Raw genomic sequence first — 19,039 nt, forward strand, 5'->3', positions numbered from 1 at the left:
TCAGCCTCCTGCATAGCTACGATTATAGGCGCGAGCCACCGGTGCCTGGCTTTAACCAGCCATTTAAAACCACCAGGACACTGCCAAATACCTACATCTGGGTTTCAATCACTAGGGTGCACTGTCAGTAGAGGAACTGGAAGGTCTTTGAATGAGAACAAAGCTTTGCCTGCATTTACCTAAGTCTTCTAGCTAGTTGATGACTGGAACGTCTGAAACAGATGCTTGGCGCTGGCTGCAAGCACAGAAACGCACCTTCCTGTTCCCACCTCTGTTAACCAGAAGCTCCGTGAGCCCGTCAGTCCTCCAGGTGTCTACATGCCAGCCAGGGCAGGCCGGACAGGGCCATGGAGGCTCTGCTGCTTCCCATCCTCTGGGCTACTTCCCCATGACCCGGCTGACGGAGCCTCTGCGGGATGAGCCTTTCTGAGCCAACAAGTGTTGAAAGGTCTAAGCGGAAACACTGATAAACTGTGACTTTCTTCTAAAACAAACAAAACAAGAGGACATCAGAACGAACATGGTTTTCCTCTCTGTGTCCCATAAACTGATAGCGACATTTCCTGCTAGGGAATTCATTCCAGTTCTCACGGCAGGCGTGTCTGGGCATGCCTTCTTCGTCACCCTCACCTTGTACAGGAGACAGCTGTGTCCCCAGGAAAGCCAGAGCCGGCCTTCAGGGAGCAAATCTGTGTCAGCACCAGATCTCTGAGTCCTGCTTCAGAAAACCATTTTAGGACAAAGTCTCACTAGACAACCCAGGCTGGCCCCCCTCCCCCTCCCCCTCCCCCTCCCCGCCGCTGTGCTGGGCACACCATGCCCAGCTCTCTATCACTTTTTGGCTGATGTCAGTACTTTGAAAAGCAAACTTAAAAGTGACAGCTCACAGTCTAGTTATCGAGTGCCTGCGAGCAAATCTCACACTCAGGACCAGAAGTGCTACCTGGAGAAGAATTTAAAGACTGAGAAAGGTAGACGCAGCTGAGCGTCTGGCCACGTGTGCGGCAGCGCTGAGTGGTCTGGCCGTGGCAGGGCCTCACGTCCAGCTTGACTGGAGCCACTGCGCCTCGTAGCCCCACTGTTTCCTCAGCGGCAGCATCAGCGCTCCCTGGACGTCTGGGATAGGCCGCCCGTCACAGGCGCCACACATTGTGATCCAATCCCGAGGGATGTCCCTGGGTAGCACATCCTCACATTCCTGCACCTGACCCCACAATCACCCCCATCTTACAGAGAGCCAGCCCTTCCTGGGCCCAGCCAGGAGTGCCCGGCGGAGCCTCGGGGCTGGACCTGGCTCCACAGGCGCCCTGGAGGCTTCTCGTTCCGTGCATGCAGGGGCCACTGCATTGCTGCCAGGCCTGGACCACCCCGCCCTCCCAGGGAGACTGGTCAGGACTATGTTCCTCCTGAGCTCCCAGGCAGTCCAGGGAGGCAAGGTCCGGAAGCCGTTTGGCGCTGGCCACACATGGTGGCGGCACCGCAGAACCAGTGGTGCCCAGAGCGCTCTGCTCGGACACCCTGGGCAGGACCCAACTCTGCGGCCTGCAGTCACTGGCCACAGGACCCTGATGGAGCCGGGAGGTGGCGTGGCCTGAGCAGGACGGGCCCCACCCACCACAAGTGACGCAGCAGGCACACACAGCGGGCCGGGCCGGGAGTGGGGCCTCCGAGGGCCCAATCTAAGCTGGAGATGGCTGTGACCACTCCTTGGCGGTGGTGCACAAAGCCCTGGAGACTTCAGTGAGGTAGGTGGTATCAGCCCCATTTACAGGTGGGCAGACTGAGGCAGAACGAAATGCAATAGCTTGTTTTTAATAACAACATACAAAATCTCGAGAAAGGCCCAAAGCAGTCCCCATTTCTGGAGCAGGCAGAGTGGCCACGGGAGAGCAGGCTCCTGCTCCCTCCTCTGCCCACAAGGGATCTCTGCACACGCTGCCGGAGCCCAGCAATGTAAGGCCCAGCTTCCAGTGGATTCCGGTTGGTAAGAGGGGCCTCGGCTCCTGAGCGCACGCTGCTAGGCCCCGGCCGGGCCGGCGGCCGGCTCAGTGCTTCCGCGCGGCTCAGCGGCGCCTCTGTCTGTGCCTGGCCTGCGCCCCGGCCAGGGGACACAGGCTGGAGGAAGCGGGAGGGAGAGGAAATGCCTGGCCCAGAGCCCTCCAGGGCAGATCCAACCCCAGCACACATCAGCCCCCGCAGCACAGGTCCCATTCTGCCTGCTACCAGATCTCCACTTGCCCTTAGAATGCACACTCTGGCTCGGCCGCCAAGGCCGGAGCAGGGTGTCCTGGGACTGGAGGTGTGTGTTGGCGGTGTTCTTTGGCTGGAAGCAAAAGGCCATTCTGGAAGGATCGGGGCCTGTGTGCTCAGCTCGAGGCTGATCTGGCTGGACCTGCCGTGGGGAGAGGTATTCACAGCCCAGGGCAAAGCCACCAGACTCCCCATGGTGACAAACCATGACAAAAGTGGTAAGTAGGGCGGGAGGTGGGGCCGACTTGGACACACGTCATCAGTACCACGTTACAAACCCCCGACATGGACAGTCTGGCTCACTGAGGGCCCGAGTGGGGCACCGGCCTCTTGGTGTCTCCGACCCTCGTTGGGTGCAGAAGGCTCTTTGCAAATGGGCTGGGGTGCCGGGGGTGGGCACGGGGGGTGCAGAGCCAGCAGGGAGGAGGACGAGGCACTTCAGTTTGGGCTGGTGTTCATGGAGTTGGCCCAGGCCCCAGGAGTCGAGTGGCCCTGCCTGGCTGCGGCGCTGGCGCTGGCTCGTTACAGAAGACCTTGGTGGCGGTGGCAGGTAGGCACTTGGCAGCATTCCCAGGGCCAGGCGGGCCGGGGCTCCGCAGGCTCTGCGCACATTAGGTCATCAGGATGGGTTTCTGCCGTACTTCCAGGATGTCTAGGGCGGCGGGAAGGAGGCAGAACAAAGAAACTCAAGCCGCTGTGCTCGGGTGGCCACCGTACCTGAGCCACCACCGTGCCTGAGCCGCCATGCCAGACCACCATGCCCGAGCCACATGCCTGGGCTGACGCTTGGGGAGGGAGCTGCTGTGGCCTGGACACCTCTGCTAAGACCTCACAGAGCTGCAGACACACACCCCAAGCCGGTCCCCTGCAACCCTACATTCCAAACTTACCCTAACACAGACAGGCGATCGGCTGGGGTCCTGCAAAGCCCAGCTGAGGCCAAGCAGGAGAGACCCCCAGGGGAACAGGAATACACAGGACCCAGCCCTGAGGATGAAGGCCAGGGGCGGCGGCGGGGCCTGGGATGGTGCGGGAGGGAGCAGCGAGGGCCCCAGGCAGGGTCCAGAGCAGACTACTGGTTCGGAGAGCCAAGCCCACAAGGAACCCCACGGCAGCCCCAGCGCTGCCCCGAAGCCGGCCTCATTACCTGTTAAGATCCGATGCAGCGGCAAAGTGACGTAGGTCAAGTGTGCATAGAGAAGGAAATTCCCGTCAGCTCGGCTTAGCTTCAGCCAGGACCCGACCAGCGACCGCCCCGTGCCAGACAGGGACCGAGACCGCAGGTTGGTTGCATTGTGTAGATCGGCTGCAGGGAAGAAGGCCAAGTTGGGGGTGCAGCAGAGAAAAGCTCTCATTCTTGGCCAATACCCCTTTGGTTGTGGCCCAGAGCTCCCTAAGAATGCCCCCCCCACCTCCCCCTCCCCCCCCCCGCCCAGGAAACCAGTGCACCCAGGAACAGCAGCCCCCTTGCCTCCAACCGCTGCACCCCCTCCCCCTGCCACTGCACCCCTCCCCCTGCTCCCCCTGCAGCTGTACCCTCCCCCTGCCGCTGCACCCCTCCCCTGCCGCTGCACCCCTCCCCCTGCCGCTGCACCCCCTCCCCCTGCCACTGCACCCCTCCCCCTGCTGCTGCATCCCTCCCCCTGCCGCTGCACCCCCTCCCCCTGCCGCTGTACTCCTCCCCCTGCCGCTGCACCCCTCCCCCTGCCGCTGCACCCCTCCCCCTGCCGCCTCTGCAGGGCCTCTGCTCCCTGCTTCTCTGTCCAAAGTCAGAGTCTCTTGGTGGGTTTGTGATGCCTGGTACTGGAATTGGGCCCTGGCAGGTCAGAGCAGGGGTTCAGTAGGCCTGGAACCATAGCTGTCACGCAGTCCCATAGCCAGGGGGCCTCCCTGGGAAGGCAGACCCAGGTCAGAGCAGGGGTTCAGTAGGCCTGGAACCACAGCTGTCACGCAGTCCCATAGCCAGGGGGCCTCCCTGGGAAGGCAGACCCAGGTGGCTACCAGCACGTTGCTACCCATCTGGACATGCGGGGGGTGGTTTTATAACAGCCCTGTCTGCAGGGGGCAGCACTCAGACCACATGCCAGCGCTGTGGGGAGGGAGGCCGAGGCCATGCAGGGAGGGTCAGGGCTGCAGCCAGTGTCTCCAGGCCCCACGGCCCCAGCTTCTCCTCAGGACTCCTGGGTGAGGACGGTGACTGCCACCTCTCCCACCAGGGCCTCGCTCAGGGCCTGGCCTGGGCCATTAAGGGAGCCTTCTCTCACATTTGTTCAACACACACACACACACTCAGAGCCAGAGAGGCACCAGGCTGTTCCAAGGACAGCAAGGGTCCATCAGACTCAGCTGGTCCATCCTGGCCAGCCGAGTCCATCAGAGTCTCGAGCCTGTTCCCAAAGTCTACTTTCCACCCAGGTGTTTGAGTGGGCAGCGCTGCCCTGGCTCATGGGACTGAGGACTCCGAACCCATCTGCAGCGGCACTGACCACTGCCAGGACGCTGGGAAGGGCAGATGTGCAGAGGATTTCCGGACCTGTGGGCAGACACCTAGACCACAGGCTGAGGCCAGAGAGGACACGCGGCAGTAAAGCCCACAGAGAACAGGCAGCCCCGGGCCCAGAGATGGGCCAGGCAGCCTGAAGGATGCTCACAACAGAAAGTTCTTGAGAAAGAACTGGCCCAAGACAGTGGCGAAGGCACAGGAGCAGGAAGCCAAACCAGAGCTCCCTGCTGCGTACCAGCTGCAGCCTCAAAAGCAGCCTTTCTTGATGAGGCACCAGAAAACTCCAGAGACCTCTGAACCCTGGGGGCGGGGCAAGGGGCAGGTGCTGTGCCCATGGGAAAAGGGCTCCTCGAGGCAGGACTTCCCTGTCCCAGGTCCCAGATTGGCCTGTGCATGGACTGACTGTCTGAGTGCTGTTGAACGAGTGGCCAAACCAGAAATGAAAGCTGCCAGTCTAGACAGGGGAGAGGGGGCAGGCAAGGGAAAAGAGTCAGGAGAGAGGGGGTAGGGGGAGGAGGATAGGGGAAAAGGGAGCAGGGGAGGGGGGACGGGAGAAAGGGACAGGGGAGAGGGGGGACAGGGGAGGGGGGAAGGGGAGGGGGGCAGGGAAGAGGGGGAGGGGAGGGGACAGGGGAGGGGGCGGAGGGGAGGGGTACAGGGGAGAGGAGGGAAGGGAGAGGGAACAGAGGAGAGGAGGGCAGGGGAGAGGGGGGCAGGGCAGAGGGGACAGGGGAGAGGTGGGCAGGGGAGAGGGGGGCAGGAGAGAGGGTGGCAGGGGAGAGGAGGGCAGGGGAGGGGGGACAGGAGAGAGGGGGCAGGGGAGAGGGGGGCAGGGGAGGGGGCGGCAGGGGAAGGGGCAGGGGAGGGGGCAGGGGAAGGGGGCAGGGGAGAGGAGGCAGGGGAGGGGGGCAGGGGAGAGGAGGGCACGGGAGGGGGACAGGGGAGAGGAGGCAGGGGAGGGGGGCAGAGGGAGGGCAGGGGAGGGGGCAGGGGAGGGGCATAGGGGAGAGGAGGGCACGGGAGGGGGGCAGGGGAGGGGGGCAGGGGAGAGGAGGGCAGGGGAAGGGGGCGGGGGAGGGGGCAGGGGAGAGGGGACGGGGGAGGGGGGCAGAGGGAGGGCAGGGGAGGGGGCGGGGGCAGGCGTCCCTTGGCATCACCTCCACCGTCGTCCTCCCGAAAGAGCTCCTCGCTGTCGTTGGCGGAGTGGGACTTCTTCATCTCGGCCATGCGGCTCCGGGGCAGCTTCCTCTTGAGGGAGGGCGAGAAGAAGGTGGGCCGGCTGCCCCGCTCTGGGGTGGGGGGGGTGCTGAAGGAGGTCACCTGGAACAAGGAGTCCAAGTCAAGAGGCGCCAGAGCGGCTGAGTGTGCCCGCGCTGCCCGGCCAGCGGAGCTCTGGGGGAAGGGGCTCCGGGCACAGGCCGCTCTGGCCCACCTCAGCCCCGGGAACAAGCGGGATCCACAGCCGCAGCACGGCAGAGGCCCGCACGCCATCTTCCGCCTCCCAGGCCGCCCCCCAGGTCTGCACCGCCCGGCCCACAGGCCACTCCCTCCCCTTCCCAGGCCTTTGGTCTTAAGACTATTGGCTCTCGACCTTGGGCAGCTCTTTGGAGCGCCTTTTGCTCTGTTCACTAAACTTTCTCCATCCACTCAGGGTCGGGGGCACAGACAGACACGCAGGGGGCAGGTCCCTGCCCACAAGGAGCTCACAGTCTTCTGGGGCCAAGCGAATTAGCAAGGGACCACCACAGACAGCAGGCTGGCTGCTGAGACGAGACAGGCAAACAGAGCACAGAGGCAGGAAGCAACAGCAGCCTGGGAATAAGGGTGCGCTTCCTGGAGAAGGTGCGGCTTGAGCTGGGTCTTGAAGGACGAGGAGGAGTTCGCCAGGTGAAGAAGGGGGGGAAGGGCGTTCCAGGAAGAGGGAACTTGGCCCATCTCCTCCCTCCTCCCCACGCAAACAAGAATCAGAGCAGCGAGACGAGCTGGGACTGAGACAGCTCGACCTCCACCTCCACCGAGATCCCGCGGCTGCTGGGCTCCAGGCGTCCTCCCACCAGCCAGGGAAGGGTTTAAAAGATCAAAAACACCAAAAACCTCAATGCACAGTCTGCAGTGTCCTGCACTGGGCACCAGCACTTGCTCAGGACAGTGAGCAAGCGACTTCCTCCCCTGGCCCTGGGGCCTCCCTGCCCCCTGGGGCCCAGCCATCTCCCCCAGCCGCGGCCAGGCCAGGCCGAGGCCCCGCGCCTCCTCTCCTCACGAGGGCAGTGCGCGTCCTGAGGAGGTGGGGGCAGAATGGGCTCAGAAATGTGAGGCCTGGCCGGCCCTCGCAGCCAGCTCCCAAACGCTAGCAAGGCTTGCTTTCGTGTGGCTTACACAACAGCATTCACAGACGATGAAGAAATCAGAAAGACAGGCAGAAGAGAGAAGAACACAACAAAACGCTGTCCGGCCTCCTGGAGACTCCCAGGGTTGAAACCTTCCTGCGCACAGGGGACAGCAGCGGATCCCTTGTGCCCACGCCCTCTCCCGTCAGCTGGACGGCACACAGCAACCCCGCACCGTGCGTGACGCCCGCAGTTCACCACGAGAGAATGGAGGCTCAGGACCTGGCAGCTCCCTCGAACTGGGCCCTGGTCACCATGTCTCTCGTAGACAAGGCCTGGAAGGTCCGTTAGCTACTTTTCCAGTGCTTTCCAGGACCTGAGCAGCCCCTTTCTAAGGAGACAAAACAGCCAGCAGGCAGAGAACCTTCCCTTGCCTAGGTCCTGGGCCTGCAACCCAGCCCAGGCCAAGCTTCTGGGCTGGAGGTGGCCTGAGCTGGCTCCCCACGTGGGGTGGAGGGAACAGGGCGGAGCCCGTGCTGAGCTGGGGAGTCTCTGACCAGGGCCGTGTCTGGCTTTTCACATCAGGGGCAGGATGGTACATCCTCCTGTGGGGCTGCTGCCAGCAGATAAAACACCCTGTTTATGAAGCAAGGGGACAGTGCTGAGAATGAGCCTGGTGGCCCCAGGGCCTTTGTACGCTCTGGCCAACCCACGGGATGGCAGGGAAGCTAACGCGTCGTCCTCCCGCTGACTCACCAGGGGGCTTCACACAGCCACGCTGGGGAACGGGTCTGCCCTGCAGGCACCCAGGGCCTGGCTGCAGCCACAGCTCAGGGACGCACCTGCTCCTCTGAACCTCAGTGGCCCCATCCGAGGGGGAGGAGGAGTCCTGCCTCACCCGGAGGCTGTGGGATGAGGGAGACCGGACCCCTCCCCTTGCCCTGTCCTTACCCGCTCGTGCATGGGAGAAGCCGGGCTGGAGTCTTCAGTCCCGCAGGGGGACGTGTCGCCCGTGGAAACTCGGCTGACTGCCATCTCCGCGTGGCCCTTGCCCTGGGGGCCCTTCATGCGCACGAACTCCATGTTGTTGTACTTGTAGAAGCCAAACGACATCTTCTGGGCCATGCGAGCGGCCACACTCACCTGTGGTGGGCAGGACCCGGTCTGAGTGGGGGTGGGGGTGGGCCTTTCCCTTGGGACACAAGCAGCCAGAGCAAGCACCCAAGAGACCTGGGGACCGCGTGCGCCCCAGTGGACCGGGAGTGCTGCCAGTGCCAGGCAGCAGATGGCCGGGACTCACAGTGGGGAGACCACCCTGCCACCGGCGGCCGCCTCCCAGGGAAGCACAGCGCAAGGACCAGGTGCTCACTGGCGTCTCGGGGACAGCCTGGAACTGGGGCCAACACAGGATCAAAGGACATGGGGACGCGTGCCGAGGAGCCGCGGGGACCGGGAGTGGTGGCCGTCACCACGCAGACGCGGGAAGGAAAGAGGGGCTGGGGCTGCTGAGCGGAGCCCCCCACACTCACGCGGTTGTCATACACCTTCTTGAGGGCTTCATAGCGGATGGAGCCCTGGAAGATGACGCCCTGGAACGTGTTGGTTTTGTCACTGGCCACCAGCTCCACACAGACCATCTCTCCTTCCCCCACAGTCATGTCGCTGAACACCTGAGACAGGCACACACACAGGAGACAGGGCCGGCCGGTGTCAGCAGCTACATTAGCTGCAGCCTGGCCTGGCTGCTGGGAGCCACCACTTACAAAAACCCCATTATGAGAACAGAAGACTGACATGGCGATCACATCAAGGGAAGAGGCTTATGCACAGCGAAGCGAAGCGGAGAAGACGGCCTGCAGACGGGGAAAGATCCTCACCAGCCACGTATCTGACAAGGGACTAATAGGCAAACTATACAGGGAGCCTAAGAAGCTAAATCCCCAAAGAATCATTAACCCAATTAATAAATGGACAAAGAAGCAGCTACTGCTCAGGAGTAGTAGTAAAAAATGGCCAATAAAGACACAAAGAAATGCTTAACAACATCCCTGGCCGTAAGGGAAATGAAGATCAAAATAAAACTGGGATTTCATCTTATCTCAGTTACAATGACTATTATCAAGAATACAAACAAAGCTGGGAGCTGGTGGCTCAAGCCTGTAATCCTAGCTACTCAGGAGATCTGAGGATCGCGGTTCAAAGCCAGCCCGGGCAGGAGAGACCGTGAGACTCCTATCTCCAATAAATCACCAGAAAACCGGAAGTGGCGCTGTAGCTCAAGTGGTAGAGCGCTTGCCTTGAGCTGATGAGCTGATGAGCTGAGGGACAGCGCCCAGGCCCAGAGTTCAAGCCCCACTACCGACAAAAAAAAAAAAAGAATACAAACAATCCATACTGCTGGGAGGTGGGGCAAGCTGGGGGAGGGGTCGGGTGAGGAGGAGGGGGAGCCCTATTACACTGTTGGTAGAATGTAAATTAGTACAACCATTATGGGAGCCAATATGGAGATTCATCAAAACACTAAACAGTACTACCCAATGATCTGGCAATACCATTCTTGGCATTCACACAGATTACAAGTCAGGATACTGTAAAGACACCTGCACAACCATGTTGGTTGCTGCCAAGATATGGAAGCAAATCAGATGCTCTACAATCAATAAAATGTGGTGTGTGTGTGTGTGTGTGTGTATAAAATAATTTTTTTGTGTGTTTGTGTGCCCCTTCTGGGGCTTCAACTCAGGGCCTGGACACTGTCCCTGAGCTTCTTTGCTCAAGGCTAGCACTCTCCCAACTACTTGAGCACAGCTCCACTTCCAGCTTTTATGGAAGTTTAGTGGAGATAAGAATCTTCTGGGGCTGGGAAGGTGGCTGAGTGGTAGAGCGCTTGCCTTGCATGCCTGAGGCCCTGGGTTCGATTCCTCAGCACCACATAAACAAAAAGAAAAAAGCCGGAAGTGGCGCTGTGGCTCAAGTGGTAGAGTGCTAGCCTTGAGCTGAAGAGCTGAGGGACAGCGCCCAGGCCCAGAGTTCAGGCCCCATGACCGGACCCCAAAAAAAAAAAAAAAAAAAAAAGAATCTTCTGAACTTTCCTTCCCCACTTCAAACTGTGACCCTTAGATCTCGACCTCCTGAGTAGTCAAGGATTACAAGTGTGAGCCACCAGCACCCTGCGTACACAGTGGAATTTTATTATTCATCCATCAGGATAAATTGTATGATGTTATTTGCAAGAAAATGGATGGACCAAGAAAAAAAATGATGCTAAGTAAAGTAAGCTCAGAGAGACAGAGGGTGCATGCTTTCCCATATGTGGAAGTCAGACCTAAAATATACACAAAGGTGCAAACACATACACAATCATATATACATGTGTGTATAGACACACACACATATGACCAAGCTGAGGACAGTGTGAGGTATGCAGGGGCGGTTTCCACAGAGCAACCTCTGTCAATTAACAGTTGAACAAAATGAATATTAGGAAGCGGAAGCATGTCATGGTATTGGGGGGGAGTGGATGAGCAGAATGAGACACTGTGAACAAACACAGTCACAATGCTCGGTGTGAAAATGGAACTAGGACACAAGAAAGCGGGGGAATAAGGTAGGTGGGAAGGAGAATGGCGGAGGCGCACCATGATCAAGGTGCACTATACACAGAAATGACATTTTAGATTCAAACCCCCTTGTATTACTACTTAAAAAAATTTTTTTAAAGAAAACTCCACTTAGGGGCTAGAGACACAGTGTCAAGCATCTGCCTAGCAAGTCCTTCAGTTCAAACCCTGGTATGAATAAATCAATCAGAAAAAAACACTGGAGTGGGCGTAGTAGCATGTCCTGCCTGTACCTGTCAGGATCTCAAATTTGAGGGCCAGTGTGGGCTACATAATGAGATCTTGTCGCCAAAAGCAAAATACAAGCTAGGTAAATAAGTCAGTAGTGCTTCAAGGCACCATCAGATCTAGAGGAGACTCTAAAGTACATGCTGCTTCTGTATGGACCCTCCCAGGAGGCCTGATTGCCTAGAAGCAAGCTCAAAGACCACCTCCAGGGCCTCGGGAAGGCCATGCGGGGAAGGGGACCGCCAGCTTCTCCCCCTTGCATGAAGCACCATGTTTCCCAAGTCACAGTCCAAGTCTGGAGAACTGAAGCCCCACCCCTATCTGACACCTCAGATTCCATGTCAGCACAGGCCTGAGGCAGCATCTAGAGCAGCCGCAATGGTAAAGCTCCTCCTGCCCCGGGAGCATTTACTGTAGGAGTTTACGATGTGTTTTATCACTCAGGACTCCCTGGGCCATCGATCCTGACAGGAATGTAGGGCAGTCAGTCACCACACTCATTGTATAGGTATGAAATAAGGCTGCCCCAAGCCGAACACTGGGAAGAGGATAAGCCACACTGGCCTTCATCTAGACTCTTCCTTCTCAGCTTCCGGAAAGGGAAGCTAAGGGGAGAGCCGGGCACAAGCAGTTTACCTCCTCGAAGCTGTCAATCATGAAGAAGATGTTAGGGTAACTCATCTTGGACTCTTCCCCTTTGCTGTCCATGGGGTGTTTACTGGGGGATGCAAACACTTGCTGGAAGAAAACAGATTTTTAAGGGCTAAGAGAGGCACCGCCAAGGCAGGCCCAGAGCCCTCCTCAGAAGTCATAGGGCCACCGTGCCCTGAGCCAGCCAGAAGCGGGAGGAGCACTGGGCATCAGTGTGGGTAAGCTGGCTGTGTGCTCCCTGCAGGGGCCAGGGCCCCAGGAGATGAAAGGACCTCTGCAGCACACCCCCACCTGGGGGCGGGGAAGTGAGGAGGAGGAGGAAGACACGTCTCCCAGCACAGATTCAGGGGGCGGAAGGCTGGCAGGCAGGAGGCTGGTGCTCACCTGGGATTTCTTCCGGTGGATGTGGATGTCCCCGCCGTCGGCACGTGTGCACACTGCACAGGTCACCATGTAGTCCAGCTGGAAGAGAGCGCAGGTCAGTGTGCACAGGGGCTGCTGTCCTCTGAACAGGGCAGAGTGGGCCCCTCCCCCCTTGGTCTGTACCTTCTGCAGGATGAGATTCAGGCAGACGCTTTCTTCCCAGTCGATGTCAGGGTCTCCCAGGCCGGGGAGCTTCTTGGAGTCCCGTCGGTACACCTCTACCTCCACTTCCACCTCGGGTTCGGCCTCAGCCTGTGGCACAGGACAGGCACGAGCATGAATGAGGACTCCCTGACTCCCCAATTTGTGACCCAGACCTCCTCTCCTTTCCTCTTGAAACCTCACTTTTCCTGTCTGTACAATGGCTGAGAGCAACTGCCTTTCAAAGCGCTGTGATGATGAAAGGCCACAGACTTCCCAGGTGTGTTTTGGGACAGTGACAGCCGTAGTATCTACTGAGCTCCCAGGGGGGGCATCCAGGTCTGGGCTGTTCATCCTTCTGTCCTTCTGTACTGACAACAACCCTTCAAGCAAAGCCTCGTAAACCTTGCTCTAACAGATGCAAACCAAATTTACTGCAAATCAAAAAGACACCCACATCGAAGATAAACCAGAGCACCCAAGGCGATAACAAGTCAAAAGCAGACCTGGATACAAACCATCCTGGCCAGCAGCCCCCAGCCCTGGGTCACAGTAAGGCCCAACAGGGTCCCCCGCCAATTCCTGCTGGGCCATGCTGGGACCTCTTGTAGGTACAAGCCTATGCAGAGCTAAGCCCCATGAAGAGGCACAGGAGGCTGGATGTCACACGGGGGAGGCTGCCTCCCCACTGCCCACACCGCTGTGGACAGATGGCTGCTTGGCTTGGTTCCACTTTTGTGGTCCTGTCCTCCCCATACTTATCCCCCTGAGGTTCAGAGAATGCAGCCCCAACGAGGCCGTGCTGCTCGTGGCAGGTGCTCGGCAAGCCCCTGCTGGCTCAACGCCTGAAGAAAAGCACGCTGGACAGTGGAAAGAGAACCTCTCCATCAGGAAAGTGTGCCCCCAAAAGACAGATCCAAAAACGTGCCGGGAGCACGCGCATGAGGGAGGGACGTGCAGCAGCCAGATGACCAACCACAGCCCCTGCGTCCAAGACGACAGGGAGGTAAGCAGCAGAGGGACATGAATGACCTACGGCACCACCCACCCAGGGGAGGGAAGTCAGCCTGCCTGGAGGAGGGAGGAGGCCAAGGGCCTCGGGTATGTGGGTCATGCTGAGCTCTGGTGAGCCTGGTGCTCACACTGGAAAGACAAACTTTCAAGCTGGGGTCCTGTGCAGACATTTGTCTGCACATTCTTTTCTGCATGTCTTCTACTCAAGGCAATCTATCAAAAGATAAAACACCACCAGGAAGTTGCAATCTCTGAACTTTAGTGTCCAGTGAGTGGGTTCAGGATAATCTGTACCCAAAATTGCTGTTAGTGTCAACAGGAGTGTCAGTGGCCCCCTGCAGGGGCATTTGGATGTTCTTGTCCTTCCTGGCCAAAGGCAAAATAGGCTGCTGAGAATGGGGAGAAGTTTTGTCCAGAGGTGCATTGAGAAAGCAGCGAGGAGACACAACTGACCAAGGTGCAATGTGTGCCTATCGGGACATGTCAAAATGAAATCCCCTCATAAAAGTAACTAGTGCTGGGCTGGGAAGGTGGCTCAATGGTAGAGTGCTTGCCTCGCAGGCATGAGGCCCTGGGTTCGATTCCTCAGCACCACATAAGCAGAAAAAAGCCAAAGTGGCGCTGTAGTCAAGTGGTAGAGTGCTAACCTTGAGCTGAAGAGCTAAGGAACAGCACCCAGGCACAGAGTTCAGGCCCCACAACCGACAAAAAAAAAAAAAAAAAAAAAAAAAGAAAGAAAGAAATTGTTGCCAATAAGGAATGTCTTTTTAAAAAATGACAGCACAGCCGGGCGCTGGTGGCTCACGCCTGTAATCCTAGCTATTCAGGAGGCTGAGATCTGAGGATCGTGGTTCAAAGCCAGCCCGGGCAGGAGAGACCATGAGACTCCTATCTCCAATAAATCACCAGAAAACTGGAAGTGGCGCTGTAGCTCATGTGGTAGAGCGCTCGCCTTGAGCTGAAGAGCTGAGGGACAGAGCCAAGGCCCAGAGTTTAAGCCCCACGACCGACCAAAAAAAAAAAAAATGACAGCACAAGAATCCAGGGCATCCTTCCCTGGGAGGAGCCGGGCCAGGGTCCCCAGGATGCTGGAGCCAGGTGTGGGGATTCCAGCATCCTATGCCTACCCACACTGCAGGCCTCGGCTCTGCCCATCACCCTCCTCAGCTAGGCAGGAAGCCTAGCTCTGTTGCCATGGTAACTGGGTACCAGCAGGCAGCACTGCTGCTGAGGACTCTCAGCGCACAATCTGCGATCATGGTGGTCCGCACCTTGCCGCCCTGTGAGACTGCTCTGGGCAGGGAGTGCTTCTGGCTCATGCCTCCAGATGTCCCCTGCACGCCGCCCTCCACACTGCAGCCTGACAAACAGGGAAAGGTGTCAGCAAGCATGGGCAGGGCCCTGCTTGGCCCTGGCCTTTGCCATACACCAGCCTGCTGGTCCGCACTGGCAGGCACTACACTGGCACACTCGTCACACATATCAGCAGCCTCCCGCCCCTGGCGGAGCCCCAGTCCATGGCTGCTTTCCCTCTCCCTCTGGTCCCCCAGACACGTGTGATGTGTGTGACCCCTGGCCTCCCCATCATCACAGCCCTGCCGTCTCTAGGGATCAGCAAGCGTCTGCCTGTCCTGACAGGCCCAGGCCTGCGTCACCTCTGTGTCCCCAGTGCTTGGGTTGGACTTTGCACGTGGCTCACGGCGGGTACTCAGCACTCCCATGGGACTTGGGGGTCTCCTACTGACCCCAACACCCCCAAGTCTCCAGGTTGGGACCCTTGCAGTCTGGACCCAGGGCTGTTCCTTCCCCAAGCAGCTCCTATCTTTCACCTGCCCAGTCCTCTCTCCTCCCCGCCTGTCATCTGTGGGGTGCATACGGGCTGTGAGGGGAGAGCTCCCCCTCCACCTCAGGATCTGTCCCTGCCCCCACAGACCAGACATCGGGGCCCAGTCACAAAGCAAACTGGGGGCAGGGGCTGACCTCCCTACGGCATACCCAACAGGGAGGGCACAGTGGTGGGGCAGAGGGACCAAGAACTGGGCTCCCGAGAGCACCGGGAGCAGAGCTAATTCCCAGGAGGGCTGTGGGACCCACAGCAGACTCACAGCTATCTCTGAGCTTCCATTTTCTGTGGCAACTTCCCACACTTGCCCAAGGGCCCCAGTGATAGAGGCCTCTCCCCCCTTCCATGGGCACCTCCTGTACTGCCCACAGACGTGGCTCTGCCAGGCCTCCACACCCTTCTGGTCCCAAGTGCTATCCACTGACCTTCCCCTCCTGCGTCTCTTCCTTCTCTCTAGCCAGTGACTTGAGCTCTCCTGCTAGGCCCTCCTTCTCAGAGGCTTGGCCTGTCTACTTGCCACAGATTCATTCTGCACATGTTCAGGATCATGCCAGGAACTGGGCTCCAGGCTCACGGCATGAGACACAGCTGACAACTCGTGGGGCTGGAATCACAGAGCACTGGACTTAAAGCGAGGCAGGCTGCCAGTCCCAGACCTGCCTCCATGGTTCCACAGAGACTCTAGAACCCGCCGGAGCTTCCAAAACAGAGAAGGAAGCATATGCAGTTTGCTTTCTTCACACTTCCATATAGTGGCTCAAACACCTTCGGTAAGTCACTTCATCTGTTTCCTTACCTGTCTACACCAAGGAGTGTGGGGAATTTGGCACTGTCTGGTCTATGGTAAGCACTGGCTGAAGAAGGCATCATCATATCAAACCAGCTCACCCTGTCCACATCCAAGCCAGGCCCTGGGCTCAGGTCAAAAACATCTATGCCATCATCCATTACTGAGAGGCTGGTCACATGAGATGAATCCTAAGCCTCTCCTTTCTCAGAACTACACTGGTGTGAACAATCACTGCTCGTCAGGATTACAGGGACGCTGCAACGTGTGTGATTACACCTGGTCCCTAGAAGACGGCAAGTGCTCCGTCAGCATGGTAGATGCCTACAGACACGCACAGGAGTGTGGGCAGGAGCAGACCCTGTAGGATGCTGGGGCAGACTCGGGCTGGGGTTGGGGTCACCCACCTTCTTCCCTTCAATGCTGCTCTCGTTGCCGGTGTAGGCTAGCTTCCGGCGCACGTAGAAAAGCATGTCATCCTGCCGGGGAGCCCATTTCTCCATGAAGTAGGTGGAGAACATCCACGTCCAGAAGACGATGCGGTCATCCTTGAAGCACCCTGCAGAAGGGAGCCAGAGAACCCTGAGCAACCGAGGCCATCCTGGCCCCGGCCAGCCACCTTGACCAAGCCCTGCCCGCCCTGCAGCACTTCTGATCAGATATCCCACAGGGCTCGAGGTGCCCTGGCCCTCCTCCCTTAGCATTCCACTTGCACCCTTGAGGCATCCAGAAAGGTGCAGGGCTGCCACCCGGAAACCCAATTTCTCCACCCAGCCGCAGATGGGAGCTGGCCCCGCCCGGCTGCTGAGCCCAGCCCACTACAGCCTGTGAGTGAATCAGCAGCTTCAGAGCAAAAGGAAGATCTAACAGCTGAGAATGAAAATGTGGCTAGCTGGCTGGCAGGGAGCCGAAGGCTGTGCAGGGGTGATCTTCCAGGCAGACGCCACCACTGCAGACATCCTCCCTTTCCACTCCCCCTCCCCCCACACGCACCAAGGCTGCGGCAATTCCCAGGGAGAATCTGACTTAAAGGGACCGCCACCCTTCACCAGCAGGCCTCAAGAGCAGACAAGAACCTGTTGGAGAGACCCATAACCCTTATCTGGAATGCCATGGCTCTGAGAGCACACCAGAAGGATTCCCACTTGGTTCCTGCTTGTTCTGTTACGGTATTTCTACTGGTACTGTTGGTAGATTATATGACCTTTTCCCATGAGCGCATGCTTCAATGGCACAGGGTTCCCTGCAGAGGGAGGAAGGAAGAGGGAGACATACTCAGATGCCCTTCACATCCAGAAACAGCAGGAGCCAGGACTGGAGTGGAGTCTGAATCCTGGAGGGAAGGGCACCAGGAAGCTCTGAGGTCAGACCACAGAGTCCTCACTGCTCCTCTAACCTACCCTCCTCCTGGAATCAGTGGTGAGGACTGGGGAAGAGAAGCCAAGCCCAGAGTCCTTCAGAGCCATGATGGTCCAGACCCACAAGGCTCATTAGGGAGCCCTCCGCACTGCTGCTGTGTGGACGCTCTTCACTGGGCTTGGCCTGCTGGGAATTAGTCACCGGATCCTAGCCTCCCTAGTTCTTTTGCCTGTAGCACAATAACTAAATGAGTGAAGACATGAGAGGTAATGGGGCCAGGTGCCAGTGGCTCACACTTGTCAGCCTAGCTACTCAGAAGACCGAGATCTGAGGATTGTAGTTCAAAGCCAGCCCGGACAGGGGAGGCTATGAGACTTTTTATCTCTAATTAACCACCAAAAATATGGAAATGTAGCTGTGGCTTAAGCAGTAGAACACTAGCCTTCAGCACAAAAGCTCAGGTCCCAAATTCAAGCCCCAGGACCAGCGCGCACACACGTGTGCACACTCACATATGTGCACACACACACACACACTCACAAATAAGGTAACTGGACTCTTGCATGGCCTGAGAAATCACAAATAAACCCTTCTTCCTTCTTTTCCAAGGCTGCCCAGCAAGCACCACTCGGTCACAAGTCCTGGTAGCCAGCCACCTCTCCAGTAGAACTTTCCAGTCTCTGCACTCGCTCTGTTCCCAGGTGGGTTTCTCCAACCCCAGCCCAGTGGACTTCCCACTGGAGCAGCCGCTGAAGCTGAGCCCCTCCCCCACATAGCACCATGGACAGCTCCACGCCCCAGGAATAGGAATCCTCCCTCTAGTCCCGGGTTCCACGGGGCAGCAGAGGTGAGCCCCTTCTTAAATACCTACAATCTGTGAAGTACTGTAAAAGCACTGACCACTGTTCCCTGAGCAAATCCAAGGTTGGGCTCCTGAGGCCCTCTGGTCATATTTTCATCAAGCAGCAACAAGAGCAGGCAAAGTGCCAAAAGGAAAACAAAAGTGAGGGAAAATATTAATCCCACTAGTAACCAAAAATTCTTCCGTAGGACCAAATTTTCATTGTTAAGAGGGAAAATTTGTTCTTTAAAAATTACAGTTTAGCCAGGTGCTGGTGGCTCATGCCTATAATCCTACCTACTTAGGAGGGTAAGATCTGAGAATCATGTTTCAAAGCCAGCCTGAGTAGGAAAATCCATAAGACTCTTATCTCCAAATAACCCAGAAAACTCGAAGTGGAGCTGGGGTTCAAAGTGATGGAGGACTAGCCTTCAGCGAAAGAGCTCAGGGACAGTGCCAGGCCAACAAAATTACAGCTTAGCTGGGCACTGGTGGCTCGCACCTGTAATCCTAGCTACTGAAGAGGCTGAGATCTGAGGATGGCAGTTCAAAACCAGCCCAGGCTTATCTCCAATTGATCACAGAAAAAGCCGGAAGTGGAGCTGCGGCTCAAGTGGTGGAGCATTAGCTAGCACTGAGCAAAAGAAGCTCAGGGTCCATGCCAAGGCTTGAGGTCAAACCTTGGAACCGGATTTTTAAAAAAATACAACTTACCTAGGTGCCTGCGGTTCACACCTGTAATCCCATCTACTCAGTAGGCTGAGATACGTCAGGCTAGGAGGAAAGTCCGTGGGACTCTTATTTCCCATTAACCAGCAAAAGCTAATGCTGTAAAGTATTATCCTGAGCACAAAAGAACAAGGACAGTGTGCAGGCCCCATGTTCAAGCCCCAGGACTGGCAAATACAAACTGCAAAAATTTACAGTCTAAGAAACGTCAGATTCTTAGGAAGAGAAACATGTACTTGCCAGTGACTCCCAACTACTAACCTAAGAGAATAAGCATGTGTCCACACGAACACTAGTACCCATGTAGCACTAACAGACCACAG

At 57.7% G+C, this 19,039-nt stretch overlaps 1 protein-coding gene across 1 annotated transcript in view; it reads right to left on the bottom strand.

The window, feature by feature from the left end:
- Positions 1-1,792: 1,792 nt before the first annotated feature.
- Positions 1,793-19,039, bottom strand: part of LOC138821996 (uncharacterized protein KIAA0930 homolog) — a 31,956-nt gene continuing 14,709 nt past the window's right edge. The window contains exons 2-10 of the mRNA XM_070014497.1: positions 16,195-16,346; positions 12,126-12,254; positions 11,964-12,041; positions 11,565-11,666; positions 8,610-8,750; positions 8,032-8,223; positions 5,911-6,073; positions 3,398-3,556; positions 1,793-2,902 (exon numbers count right to left, since the gene is read on the bottom strand). Coding sequence (XP_069870598.1) covers positions 2,862-2,902; positions 3,398-3,556; positions 5,911-6,073; positions 8,032-8,223; positions 8,610-8,750; positions 11,565-11,666; positions 11,964-12,041; positions 12,126-12,254; positions 16,195-16,346 — 1,157 coding nt within the window. The 3' untranslated portion in view covers positions 1,793-2,861. The remainder of the gene's footprint in view (positions 2,903-3,397; positions 3,557-5,910; positions 6,074-8,031; positions 8,224-8,609; positions 8,751-11,564; positions 11,667-11,963; positions 12,042-12,125; positions 12,255-16,194; positions 16,347-19,039) is intronic.

Source organism: Dipodomys merriami, unplaced genomic scaffold (genome assembly GCF_024711535.1).
Source record: "Dipodomys merriami isolate MVZ:Mamm:240054 unplaced genomic scaffold, mDipMer1.0.p SCAF_970, whole genome shotgun sequence".
Classification (NCBI taxonomy): Eukaryota; Metazoa; Chordata; class Mammalia; order Rodentia; family Heteromyidae; genus Dipodomys; species Dipodomys merriami.